Source organism: Alosa alosa, chromosome 11 (genome assembly GCF_017589495.1).
Source record: "Alosa alosa isolate M-15738 ecotype Scorff River chromosome 11, AALO_Geno_1.1, whole genome shotgun sequence".
NCBI classification, from domain to species: Eukaryota; Metazoa; Chordata; class Actinopteri; order Clupeiformes; family Clupeidae; genus Alosa; species Alosa alosa.
Window position 1 is genome coordinate 13,482,125 of NC_063199.1, and position 14,623 is coordinate 13,496,747.

The 14,623-nt window shown below is 41.9% G+C and overlaps 1 protein-coding gene across 1 annotated transcript; it reads left to right on the plus strand.

The window, feature by feature from the left end:
- The first annotated feature begins 29 nt into the window (after positions 1–29).
- Positions 30–12,717, plus strand: slc17a8 (solute carrier family 17 member 8). The gene is made up of 12 exons (XM_048257283.1): positions 30–691; positions 3,643–3,895; positions 4,289–4,407; positions 5,354–5,468; positions 6,284–6,371; positions 7,666–7,752; positions 8,432–8,574; positions 8,810–8,959; positions 9,220–9,352; positions 9,662–9,772; positions 10,196–10,323; positions 10,529–12,717. Exons 1-12 carry the CDS (start codon positions 591–593, stop codon positions 10,892–10,894), a joined length of 1,794 nt encoding a protein of 597 aa, XP_048113240.1. The 5' UTR covers positions 30–590; the 3' UTR covers positions 10,895–12,717.
- Positions 12,718–14,623: the final 1,906 nt, after the last annotated feature.

Here is a 14,623-nt window from a genome sequence, read left to right on the forward strand (position 1 = left end):
CTCTATTGTTAGCCAGAGAGGTGAGCATTCATGTGGTCCGTTACTCCTGCTACGGCGACAGGCGCAAACTGAGCAACATGTTGATTCAGTGAGAAGGTCTTCAGACATCTGTCCTTTTCCTCCCTGTCTCTCTCTCTCTCTCTCTGTCTCTCTCTGTCTCTCTCTCTTCTCTCTCTCTCCCTGTCTGACTCTCCCTGTGTTTCTGTTCTCCTTGCAACACCCCTCACCCATTGGAATTTCAGAATTTGGAATACGGTCATTTAGAGATTGGACCTAGATGCTTGGTCTGTAAGGGACAGTCTGGCTTTCACGTGTCAGGACTACCTGAAGCTCCATCCTCCCTTCTCTGTGTGGTGTGTCTCTACCCTCAGGGGAGCCGTGGGTTGACACAGCCCGACTTTTCCGCATGGACACACCTGCCAGAGAGCCTGTCAAGACACCCACGTCCAGTACCGCAAGGATGTACCATCACAGCCTTTAGAGGATATCACGGATAGAGTCAGTCTGGTCTGGGTGTCTATTAGGCACAAGAGAGCTGGAGACATTAAAGGGTTCTGTGTGAAAAGCGGATAGACAAGAGAAGGAGCGAGATGCCTTTCGGAGGATTCGCAGGACTGAAGGAGCGGGTGCTGAAGCCAGGAAAGGAAGAGGTGAAGAATACTGTAGGAGATTCACTGGGGAACCTGCAGAAGTAAGTGTGTGTGTGTGTGTGTGTGTGTGTGTGTGTGTGTGTGTGTGTGTGTGTGTGTGTGTGTGTGTGTGTGTGAGAGAGAGAGAGAGAGAGAGAGAGAGAGAGAGAGAGTAAAAAGAGTGAGAAAATGTGCTTAGAAAGACAGCTTTGTCAAAAAGCATGTAATATTAGGAAGATAATAACTCCAAACAGAGAGGGGTGATGTACCAAAGGTCCTATAATTCTACTTAAGAAGTTCATGACACTTTATTCAGAAAGTTTTGTAAATTGTTGAAATATTGAGGAGATAAGGCCAATATCTCCTTTACACTGATGAGAGTGTAAAATGAATACAGATTGTTCACATATTATATTCAAATGGCTTTTTATCTCAAAATATTAATTACAAACACTTTATGACCATAGCTCACCATCACAAAAGAACTACATTTCCAAAATCAGTGGCAGTTCTTGGCAGATGCCTAGGGTGCTGAAGTCTGTGCATAATGTGGGCAGAGGGATAGCACAGCACACATGCATTTTTCAAAGCCGTTGTGATGGAGGGGGTGCATAAGACTATGCTTGCCTAGAGCTTTAAGTCAGACAGCACCACCCTATCATGATTTAGATCTATATGTGAAATTCTCCTGTATGTTGTGTTGCTGTGGAGCAGACTGGTGTATTCATTACTCTCCTCTGGTGAGGTTAAAATGAATGTTTTTTTTTTCAGTTTTGTAAAACAATATGAAAACATATGTCAAAAGTATGCCTAATAATCCTCTTTAAGCAACAATCTGATACATAATTTCACAAGGGCACAACTAATGTGGAAATTGCATTTAATAAATCGATTGCTGTCTTGTGTAGGAGATAAACGCTGATATCTCAGGTAATATCCGGTAGTGGTATGAAATTACTCCATGGGTGATTGAGAGGTCTTCCAAACACTCCCATATCCTTTTGTTCAGAGATAAAACACTTGCAAGTTCCCATCTGTGAAACTGGAATGAAGAAAATATGGATAGACTATAGCTTTAAAGTGATGATTACCAAAGGAAGTGATTATAACAATTTCTTTTGAAGGATCACCCCTCTGTTATATGATGTGAAATACTTTTTTAACTAAATGCATAAAGATATTTACTTGAAATTGTGTATTTAACAACCATGTCAATAACATGCCCTGTGCAGATGTAAAGACAGAGAGGCTGAAGGAACTATATAGGGAAGAGAGGAATTTAATGCCTTTAGGGTGACCTGGTCCATTTCCAGAAGGTAACTCGGAATTTATGGTGACGACCTTCATTATTTAGAGACTTATTCATTATTGATTATGGTATTCAGACTTTAAAATGTGTTGTAATTTGTAACCAAGATCTTAATGATAAATTCCATTCCACTGAACAGACAAAAACAAACAATACACACAATTTCACATACACACTGGAATGACATGTAATGCAATGCAAAGAGGGAAAGAGACAAATAAAATAAATACTGGATTTGGACACTTTTGACACTAACAGGGTTTTCAAAATTTGGTCTGTTATCATTTTTGTTATGCAATTACACAAAATTATTGCACAAATATACAGAAATAATATTGCTAGATGTAGAGAACACAAGCTGTCACTCTTAGGGCATTACATATGTAGTTTGATCCCGTTATGTCATTATTTGTAAATAATTAATGATAATTCATCACGTCTTTACATTATCTGTGTTATTCATACCTCAGTTAGAATTACAAAAGGAAGATTAAATATTAAACATGGACGTTAATGTTTTGAACAATCTGACAGGTGTCTATTGGACAGAGAGTCTTTTGAGCTGTGTGAAATACATAAGGTGTGAGGCATACTACTTCAGTTGGTTCTGTTACTGCTGTTTTTCTGTGTTATGAATAATAGTTAATAGTCTGATTTTATTTGACAGTTATTTTTGTACATACAGTTTGTTTTCATTTAAACCTTTTTACTGTGTGCTTTTTAATAAAGTTATTAATTTAACAATTTCAACTACTTTTTTTACCTTTTTTACCTTTAATGAGAACCAAGAGTGAGACTGGTGAGTGGAGAGATGTGGCTGTGAGCACCATTTCCTGTTCCTGATCACAATCAACTGTTTGGTCTATTCTCAGATAGGGTTCCTAATAAGAGTGTGTAAGTGTAAGATTGGTAGAGAGGCACAATCATTTGTTGAGAAAGTAAAGTGTTGAGAAAGCAAAGATGTAAAGTACAGTCTCTTTGTTCAATCAGCTTTGACTGTAACATTTCAACACAAATCCACTATTGTATGTGTGATGAGAGAGAGAGTGCACCAGGGAAAGTGCCTCACTCTTGCTTCATGAAAGAGCTGCCCTTTGACAGGGCCTCCATCAGCTCCCCTGCTCCACCTCAGTATGTCTGCTGAGGGAACTCAGGTGTGAGTGAGGGAGATCTGATGAAAGTCATTCCCGCGCGTAGCTGCAGACGATGAGAGCAGTAGTGAAACAGGTGTGAGGATGCAGGCGGGTGGATGGAGGTGGAGGGCTGACTCAGAGACGTGCCATGACCCTTACAGGAAACACACGTCATGATCGAGTCTCCTGGTCTCTCTCGACACTCCAGAACTCCCTCTGTATTATGATGAGAGAGTCAGGAGAGTGCATTACTTTTCTATGATTACAACTCCAGAGTAGTGCCTTGGAAGAATTGCAATAATTGCATTGTTTATACATTCACTGTTGTTCATGGTACAATGACATCAAATTTATGGTAATCAGGTATGTGTTAAACATGTTCGAGGATACTTCAGTGAATGGTGCCTGCTTAATAATCTTAGTGTCATAACAAAGTGAAATAATATGTTTGTAGTTGAAGTTATGAAGTATGATCAATTCACACTTTAAAATGACTCAACATGGGGCTTGCAGTGTTACAATGCCCTGCAGTCTCACAAAGGATAGCCTAATTGATTACTGTCCATCACAGGAAGATTGATGGGAGTAATGTGGATGAGGACCTGGTAGAGCTGACGGAGGATGGGCGGCCAGTGTCCATGCCAAAGCGCAGTGCCCCGCTGCTGGACTGCGGCTGCTGTGGGCTGCCCAAGCGCTACATCATCGCCATGCTCAGCGGTCTCGGCTTCTGCATCTCCTTTGGCATCCGGTGCAATCTGGGCGTGGCCATTGTGGAGATGGTAAACAACAACACCGTCTACATCAACGGCACAGCTGTCATGCAGGTAATGATCTGAGAAGCACAATATCAAAATAGTCAATATTCAGCACATTCAAAATAAAGTTTAAACTTGGGCCCTATAGTCTAAAGTCTAACTAAAGCTTGAACTTAATAACTGCAAAATCTAAATCTAAAGATCCAAAGCACAAACAGTGATGGGTCAGGTAAAAACTGTCGATGCTATTCATGTAGAAGAACTTTGCACATAAGACTGACTTTGCAGTTCGCCCAGCATTTAGATTAGGGCCTGAAATGTTGACAATGATGAGAAATAGGATATGATTTCAAAATGCACTGAAGTCCATCATGACTTTCTTACTCCTCAAAGTGTAATTTATTAAAGATCATGCTATCTGTGTGTTTTCCTCTCTATGTAACTTCTTCCTTTGTTGCCCAGCCAGCACAGTTTAACTGGGACCCTGAGATAGTGGGTCTGATCCACGGATCCTTCTTCTGGGGTTACATCGTCACACAGATCCCTGGAGGCTTCATAGCCAACAAGTTGGCTGCCGACAGGTGAGATCACTGCGTGGTGTGGCACTGTACTGTATGCCGTAATGATCCAAACACACCGATGGAACAGTAGAGTTAAGCACCACAAAGATGCATCCTAAGAGCAGCAGTGGAATAGCTGAGTGCTCTGAGAGGGTTAATGTTGAGCAGCATGCAGGTGAGGGGAACTGATGGCGAGATAGCGTCTGTGTAATAAAAGCTTCACAGGAGAGGAGGACACGTCATTGACAGAGTTAATAATGAAAGATCCTGCCTCTGATTTCGTCCCGAAACACCAGCCACGGCAATATTACAAGTCTCACTTACACCTTGTTTTGGAAAAAAAAATGGGAGAGAAAGTGAGAGAGCAGGAAAGCAGCAGAGGGAGAGATAGAGTGTGGGAGGCGATAAAGAGATCTCATCACCCAAGACCACCGGGGACTCAGGTTCGAGGCTGGTCTGGGCTGCTCTGCTAACCGTAGCCTACCGGAGTCAAATGTCCAATCAAGCTGACAGTGGGAGAACGGGACAGGGCGTCAAAGAACAGGATATGAGTGAGAGACGGCGAGGCGTAGTCATCGAGCAGAAGCTGACAACTGCTTCTCTGTTTGGTTTTAATTTGGTTTTAATGTGCCAGGCATGCAGCTAGAGACTACAGCATCTGGTGAAAAACACCCTCTGCTGTCATTCATGCTGATGCTGTCATATGGAAACAAGCTTTGTTATGCGCATTATTGAAGATCAGAATCAGAAGATCCCACAAATAACCAAAAATAAATGTATAAAATACAATAAGGAAACAATGTGGAAGAAGCAATTAAGTCTTTCTTCAGTGTATTCCACTGTAATAATTGTGTAGGTTAATGAGAATGGTCAGATAGCTAACCTTGTTGAATGGAACGCTATGGTATATATTTTTACCTCATACTTCTAAACCAGCACTCTTGTGCCCTCAACATATCCTCTGTAGGGTGTTTGGGGCAGCCATTGTCCTGACCTCTATACTCAACATGTTCATCCCGCATGCTGCGAGGGTGCATTATGGCTGCGTCATGTTCGTCCGCATCCTACAGGGCTTGGTGGAGGTGAGGACACAGAACATAAGCACTAGAATACTGACAAAATATTCATTAGTACTATTTACTTACAGATTATTGTTATTCAAGCATGTGTATGTTGTGCATTTGCTTGCACATACATCATACGCCATGACCTTGATCATTATAATCTGTAAATCTATATTAGTAAATAGAAGCTGTATATGGATATTATAATCTGCAATGCAATTGTAGCCTAATTGATCATAACACCAGATCATTGTAATTGATCATAACACCAGATCAGTTACATTGACTGAGAAATCGTGTGTGTCTTTCACATCTTGTAATGTATTAGTGGTGCTCTGGTGCATCAGACAAACAAAGTGTCCTGGAGACATAGTGTAAGCCTGCCAGAGTTCCTGCCAGAGTCACATGTATTATAGATGAGTGGTTGGTGTCAGTGAACACAAACATGTGCTGTGAGGCAGAGAGCTTTGCCATCAGTCAATACAGACTAATGTGTATGCAAATGTCTTATAAACACTGCACTTTCAACATTTCCTTTCAAGAAATGCCTACAACTATATCTCATATTTTAGTGAATTTCTTCCCTTCTGTCTTACATCGTGAAGACATAATTTTATTTAAATACTCTTACAATGAACTGATCAATAATATATTTGAGGCTTGAAAAATAATACTGATAAATTATACATTTGTTCTGATTAAAAGCACTGACAATTGTGACAAGTTCATTACCTAATGTTCACGTGGAATAACCCTCCCAGCAGGACTAATTTGCCACATACTCAGGTAGCACAGCGCCATGACCTCTGACCCTGCTCACATTGCTGTCACAGGGTGTCACTTACCCAGCATGCCATGGGTTGTGGGCCAAATGGGCTCCTCCGTTGGAGAGAAGTCGTTTGGCCACCACGTCATTTTGTGGTGAGTTGGAACCCTCCCTCGCCTTCCAAGTCTTTGCATGAGTGGAGAAAATCTACAAGTTTTGAAGCAAAAAGTGTTTGAAAACAATTATGTTTGTGATATGAATTCTATGCAGGGATCTCAACTTTTCTACATGAGGTATTTCATTGCCATATCAAAATCAAATGGAAAATAACAATGTTTTGAGCTTCGGCCTAGTAATCCATAAATAAGCAATTATGACTTCAGAGGATGCATTAATTCTGTTAAGGCTGTTTTCCCAACTGTTCATTCCCACTATGGTCACATGATTGTCTAGTGTGCTCATGAGGAGCTTGTAGGTGCATAATGATGAGACTGGACATCGAAGTGTCACTATTACTAGTGAAACCGAAACTTAATGCATACATCAAAGCATAGACTTATGGGTAATGTAGTCTACCGCTACAGTAGGTGCATGAAATGTGCTCCAGGGCCACATAATCTGACCTCTCCCTCCCAGATGATCCGTCCTGGCTTTAACCCGCCCAGCAGGCCGGCTGTGTGTTTTGTTTTGCAGATGACTGTCTGTCATCCAGCTCCCCCTCTCCACTTACCGCCACCACCGCCCCATAACACCCAGCCCCTCAATAAACTGCTACCATGGCAACCCATGCTTTTCAAAACCCTCTTGACATCGCGTCTGAATGGAGAAGGCCACACAGCGGTTCGCCCGCTCCTGTGGAAAAGGCGCTCGCATATTCAGCCAAATGAAGTGTCACTCTCCCCGCAGCCCACAGAGCACACTTGTGGTGCCATCCCACTCCAAACAGACATGAGTGTGTGTATGAACGTGTGTGCGTATGTGTATGTGTGTGTATGGACATGTGTGTGTGTGTGTGTGTGTGTGTGTGTGTGTGTGTGTGTGTGTGTGTGTGTGTGTGTGTGTGTGTGTTTGCACCAAGTAATGAAATATACATTACAACAGCTTTTCATTAAAACCTCATTTCCCTCACAAACACTTACCGTACTGTGGGGTGCAGGTGACGCCACCCTCGTGGGTTCTCCTCCGTCTAGCCTAGCCAAACAGCTGCTCTCTCACAAACTGCTGTGCCGCTGTTTTCAACCACATCTCCATTTTTACACAGTTGCCTCCTGATTAAAGTCTGAACATACAAATAAAATAGCATACATCTGTCATCAGTGAGAACCTGCCAGTCTTTCCCGTTCCTCCCCTCGCTGATGACAGCGTGGCTGATGTGTTGTGCCGTGCTGATTGACTGACAGGCCCCTGTGTGTGTGTGTGTGTGTGTGTGTGTGTGTGTGTGTGTATTAGGGTCCTACGCGGGCGCAGTGATTGCCATGCCCCTGGCGGGAGTGCTGGTGCAGTATGTGGGATGGCCCTCAGTGTTCTACATATACGGTGAGAGACACAAGACAAGAAGCAGTGCAGACACACAGTACCGGTACACACAGTACAGAGAGGAACTAGTCATGCCTCTGCCTGCTCTGGAGGACAGTTTTTACAGCACTGAACACTCAACTCTAATAATAAACATTGTATTTATACATTATGTTGCATATGTTTACACACAAGAGAGAAGACTTAGATATAGATACAGAGAGATTGAAGGAGAGAGAGAGAGAGAGAGAGAGAGAGAGAGAGAGAGTCTTCTACATTAAATTAAACTACATTTAAACTGCAGGTGCAGCTGTAACCACATTGTTCTCAACTTCTTGTCTTCGTCTTCCACATCGTATCTGATTTAATCAGAAGATTAATTGACTCAAATGAGCTTTCTCCTGCCTGTTCTCCTGGCTCATTCATCTTTCAGAACATTTACTAAATGGAACATCAGATAAACTGCAGGGCAGATCCCAAGCACTTTTAATTTACTCCCTGTATCTCTTCACTGAATTTCATTCTTTTAGAAGAGTCCATATTTCATGCCTTTGATAAATCACTAGTGTAAAAGTGAAAATGAATGATGCATGTTACAGTTATTACTATGTGTTACAATGTAATTACAGCATATTGCAGCATCTTTATGCTTTGGGCCCACACCCAGCATGACAGTGTAACGTGTGTGTGTGCTGCTCAGGTGTCTTTGGGATCCTGTGGTACATCTTCTGGCTGCTGCTGTCCTACACCAGTCCAGCATCCCACCCCACCATCAGTGAAGAGGAGAGGTTATTCATCGAGAGCAGCATCGGGGATGGAAACAACATGATCAGTGCCACTGAGGTGGTACCCCACAGCATAGCACAATACAACACAGTCCAACTTATGTAGTCCTAATAAACCAAGCTCATTTGATGCCTAGTGAAATCCAGTAAATACATTTTGTGAATGTGGCTTAGCACTTTACTTTGGCATGGTTAGAACATAGGGTATCTAATGAATTGATTCTGTGAACGTGACTCAGCACTTTACTTTGGCATGGTTAGAACCTAGGGTGGTTGTCTTTGTTTTCTGCCAGAAATTCAAGACTCCCTGGCGCAGGTTCTTCACCTCCATGCCTGTGTACGCCATCATCGTGGCCAACTTCTGCCGTAGCTGGACCTTCTATCTGCTGCTCATCAGCCAGCCAGCATACTTCGAGGAGGTCTTTGGCTTCCCCATCAGCAAGGTACATGATATGCATCACCAGACATTCCAACCTGCAAAAAGTAATCCCCGGCCCCTTACTTTTACTATTTATCATCAGGGAGCTGCTATCAATATGCAGGAGACTTAACCTTACATGTCAAGTCATGTCATCTCAAATTGAGTTACTAAAAAACTTAAGTAACTGTGGGTAGTCATGTATAGTAGATAGCATTTGTGGGTAGTAAATTGTATTTAATGGGTTGACTCACACTGACTGACTGAGCTGTCGGTCTTTTCCAGGTGGGGATTCTCTCTGCAGTGCCCCACATGGTGATGACCATAGTGGTACCCATTGGAGGCCAGCTGGCAGACTACCTCCGCACCCATAAGATCCTGTCCACAACAGCTGTCCGTAAGATCATGAACTGTGGAGGTGAGTGAAGTAAACAGCGCTGTGGATTCACCAGTGATGATGTGAGCAGTTTTCAGACTCGTAGAGCGATAAAGTGAAACAGGCCCATCTTTGTCACAGAAGCTTTCTGACAGTCCCGTAGTAACTTGTGACTGCTGCTGTACCACATATGCATGTCAGTGAGACTATTTCATTGAATTTGTGTTTATTATTGGATTATCTCTCTATATATAATAAAATTAGTCCCTTCAATTAGAAGTCTAAATGGTATTACTTTACATATTAAATACTCCACCCAGGGACGTTGAGGTGTTGATCTTGTGTGTGCAGGCTTCGGGATGGAGGCCACCCTGCTGCTGGTGGTGGGTTTCTCCCACACTCGAGGAGTGGCCATCTCCTTCCTGGTGCTGGCCGTGGGATTCAGTGGCTTCGCCATCTCAGGTAGGACAGGCTCTCATGAGGATGTCCAGGCACATAGTAAACTGGAGCTTGAAAGGCTTTTCTTATATGCTTCCTTTGTGTGAAAGAGCAATTTGTTTCTGAAAATGGTGCTGATTCATGTTAATAATCTAAATGTAAATGTGGCCTTTATGGTTCTATTATCACCTGGTGGAGTGTTACATGAAGTATGGTGTGTGGGCCTGTATTTCTACTGAAGTGATTTGTCTGAATAAATCCTCATGGTCATAGCACCCAGTAGGTTTAAACAGATTTATTATACCCCTTGAAAAAACAGTAAACTGTTTATATGCTCTAACTCTCAGTCACCCTTTATGCAGTAAATATTGTATTTCATGAAAATATAGATGTCTGTCAGAAGAATTTGTATGAACTTGTCATTCTTCACATTACTGTGCAAATCAGGCTTTAATGTGAATCACTTGGACATTGCCCCTCGCTACGCCAGTATCCTTATGGGGATCTCAAATGGTGTCGGCACCCTGTCAGGAATGGTGTGTCCACTCATTGTGGGAGCACTGACCAAGAACAAGGTGACTATTCTTTTGTGTGTGTAGATAGGTAGATAGAGAGATAGATAGATACTTTATTGTTCCCCAAGGGGAAATTCAGGGTGTGTGTGTGTGTGTGTGTGTGTGTGTCTGTGTTTGTGTTTAAAATTGACTATCCCCCAAAATACCCCATCAATTATGTATTCTTTGATTGACTGATTATAATACAAATTCATTTGTGTTGCAGACGCGTCTGGAGTGGCAGCACGTGTTCATCATTGCATCCATGGTGCACTACACCGGCGTCATCTTCTATGCCATCTTCGCCTCAGGGGACCAGCAGGAGTGGGCCGACCCTGAGAGCACCAGCGAGGACAAGTGTGGCATCATTGGTGAGGACGAACTCGCTGACGACAGCGAAGCAGGCTGCGACAGCTCCCTGGCGGCCTCGGCCAGGAAGAAGTCTTATGGCGCCACGACAATGGACCACGATTCGGGACGTAAGCAAGGCTGGAAGAAGAAACGAGGGGTGACCACACAGGAAGAGGAGGAGGAGGATGAGGAAGGCCAGTACCACTACAAGAACGGGAACTTTCAGGAACAATATCAGTGACACTGAGAGAGGATAGTCCATTGGATTATCAATCATTCACTCAGAAGAGTGGCAACATTCATCAGTAGACCCATCTCACCAAGATGAGTGATTTTAGAAAGGACATTTTTGCTGCTTCAATGAATTGACTTATTTACATATTTATGGCTGAATTCGACTATATTTTACTCCAAACACAAACAAACCCAATTCATTTTGTAGGCATCCTGAACACTGGAACTGTCTTTCCTGTAAATTAGCATGTTGAATCCTGTGACTGAACATGGTGCCAGATATGGTAAAGTCAGCTGACTTTCAAAGTCAAGCTTTGGCTACAGTTCTTGCTTTGCACAAGACTTTGAATTAAGCAGCTGGTGATTGAGAGAGCTGTGGTGTCAGTGATGTACAGTTTGCTGGGAATAATGGCTCCTCACTGTACATTACGTACATTACTCCTCACTGTACATTACAGTCACGTTTAAATCAAAATGCAGTAGATTTGACTTAGCAGTTGATTGTTGACTTGTGATGTGTTGATTTTTCCGTACCTCAGAAAGAGTTATTTGTTTGTTTACTCTGTAGAATTAATTCAAGTAGTTGTACATACCTTCTGATTCAATGTTGCAACTCAGATTCACTCCTTTTTCTCAAATCACAAATCCCTTTTATACATCACTCATATTAAACCCCCTTATATTCAAATATTATCACAGAAGGAGGGGGAATAGCTTTTCTTAAACAGTCTGAATGGAGACACGGAAACTAATTCAGAGACTTTTAGTGGTTAGGAGAATCAAAACTATATTATTATGGCATAAAGTATTTGTCTACACAGCTCAATATTCACTGAGATTGTAGGACAGAGTTAGCAAACTGTGAGGGTCTGTCTTGGTGCTGACAAAGCAGATGCACTTTTTTTATTTAACATTACTAATTTGGCCTCCATTGTGAAAAAACATGCTGTACTTAGATGCATTTGAATAGACATTAAATTGACGGAGTTAAGAAAAAATCAGTAGGCTGTCATGTGTGCTTTTGCTGAGGTAAAGGAGGTCATACTCTCTTTTGGTGGGTAGAATCATTCGCCCCCACCAAACACAATTAGTGTAATACTATTTATTGTACATAGGTACATTATGAACTATTGAGGAAACCATGTTCAGATTCATTAAATATACATGAAATAACACCTTGCAGCCTAAAGGGCATGATATACTCCTGACAATAACAGCAACAGATTATGGACCACCTGACCCTTAAGGCCACAGACAATGTGGAAGTCGGCAGGTTATTTAGTTTTCATTTTTGGTATTTTCCTGTTCAAAAGAATAATTCCTCTGTTATTATAACAACCGTGTTTCACCACATCCCCAGCCCTCTTTGGTTGAATCCTTCTCAATTCTGTATGAAGCGCAGTAGTAAGACTAGTGTGAGTAGTGCTGAATGTTTTGTGTCAGCTATGCAATACAAGCCATTTAGATGGTGGATGTGTGAAGTTGCCCAAAAGCACTGTTTATCTCCGCTACAGAAAGCCCCTGGTTGTAATGAACACTCCGGTTTCTCTGCCTTCTTAGCTTTAAGTGTGCTGTGGTGGACCTCCCATATGTTTCTGCTCGACTCTATTCTGTGGACCCACCCATCACACCCATTGGCTCATCAGGAGCAAACAATCATATTCTTGTATACTTAATGGTGCTGTGACAGAGAAATGTAAGACAGGATATTTAGCTTTATCATTCTATGTGGGGGCCTGTCCACTGTTTTGAATGTTTGACTATTTATTTAATCGTTTACATGACTGAAGAATGAGTAAAAGGTGGTCATCAGACCATAATGTGCAATTACTCCCTCCCCACGTTTGAGAACCTTTTTTTACTTGTGAAGAGATAAAAGACAGTTTCCCAATAATGATGTTACTCCAGATACACTCTCATTTATAAGGTTAAAAGTTCAACACCTGAATTGCAGGGAAATAAAGAAAAAAATATTTAAACATGTGCAGTGATAAAACAATTGATATAGTAGTTTGGTTCAGGTGAAATAGAAAGACAATAACATGCAGATAACACAGTGGATTAAAATACAGCTAAGTCTTAGCAAATATTCCTGACTCATGGCACAGTAATGAGGTATGCGGCAAGCATCACCATAGCACCAGTAGCTTCTTATCACTCAGGCTTGATGTAGGGGGGCTTATCAGCTAGAGATGTGGATGTCTTTCAAACAACACATTACACAGTATTTACGTTACATGGTTCAGAAGAGCCCACTTAGTCATTGTTAAGATTGCACAGGACTCTGTTTTCTCTGCTTTCCATCACTTCTGAGTAAACATCCTTCCGGCTTATCACACTCTTATGAAACATAGTAATTATTTTATACAAGCAGATACATTCTCAAATTAGAGTGCTTTGCTTTCTCTTTCGATTTCATGCTGTATCACTGACACTGTACCATTAATCTGACTTTGTAGTGAAGTAGACACTAACTAAACTGTGTGTTTATGAATTATGAATTCTTTAACAAGTTAGAATCCAATTGCTGGTTGCATCAACTGCTGCCATAGCATAGTATACTTTAGTTCTGTATACACTTGTTAAGTGTTTCACTTTATCTGCTTTTATGTGAGTCCTTCTGTAGATAAATCTCAGTAAGGTTCAAGGTCATGGACCTTGTTATAGCACACATTTTCAGACATTTATTTTGCCATTGACCTTGAAAGCTTTTATTTGAAAAAGGTGGTGAACCAACCTGTCTTCAGCTGGAAGAGCTGTTTGATTGTCTTCTCTATCTCTATCTCTATCTCTCAAATTGCCTCATCAAATTTTATGGTTTGGCAATGGCAACAGAACAGTAGACACAGTAAATTATTCCTGCTGATTTTCAATATATCAAAAGATATTCAAGGTTTTCTGAAGTATTTTCATGACGGAGTGACCTTTTTAAGACAGGTAATGGATAGGCAGTCCAGTTTATGACTGGTCTCTTTTTTTGGGAATGTATTTCTGTAGTTAGAAAGCAATGAATTCTGAACACATCTGTAGACCAACTAATTCCTCTGGCCCAGTGTGATCTATCTCGCTGACCAGAGACTCACAACATTTTTGGAAAAGGATCCAGGGACGTGTCCTTCTCACAAGGCCACCCCGGCACCCTCGCCACTGAAAGACGTGTCCGCAAACAGCCAGCAGCCAATGGCAAAGGTTCTGTTTATTTCGGGTATTCGTCTGTTGACACAGAAGGGCCTCTGTGGATGGAGCAAGAGCCAGTCAATGATTAAGAGGTTGTTTTTAGATGCATGCAGAGCTATGCTGCAGCAGGCCCCATCCCTAATCCCATAAACCACAGCATGTGTGATCAGAGCCTGAGTGGGGAGTGAAGAGGGACCCTTCACATGTCACGTGCCCATGAGGAAAAATGACCAGAGGCAAACTCCATTTACCCTGATAAGAGGCTCCAAACAGTTCACGAGGGAGGTTTAATGAGGCTCCATAGAGCAGAGTAGCTGAGTGGGTGCTTTTTTTGTTTCCCTTTAGGATTAAGAGGAATGCTACTTTCTCAGGGCAAACTAAAAGTAAACAAGAGTTTGTCAAGGTACACTAGCAGCAATCACCCTTGCCCAGTTAGGTGGACATATTGATGTCTGGGTGCAACCAATGAAATCAGCAGAGGTTTAGTTCAATCGTGCCACATGTCCTATTGATTCGAATGTTTTTTCAGCATCTGTGTGTAAGGTAAGATTGTGAGTAG

What these genes read in the sequence shown, in the direction of transcription:
- slc17a8 (XM_048257283.1), top strand. Translation starts at nt 591, where the DNA reads ATGCCTTTCGGAGGATTCGCAGGACTGAAGGAGCGGGTGCTGAAGCCA. An exon ending in TCCTACAGGGCTTGGTGGAG is followed by an intron (nt 5,469 to 6,283) that starts GTGAGGACACAG and finishes TTGCTGTCACAG; the next exon opens with GGTGTCACTTACCCAGCATG. An exon ending in CTCAGTGTTCTACATATACG is followed by an intron (nt 7,753 to 8,431) that starts GTGAGAGACACA and finishes TGTGCTGCTCAG; the next exon opens with GTGTCTTTGGGATCCTGTGG.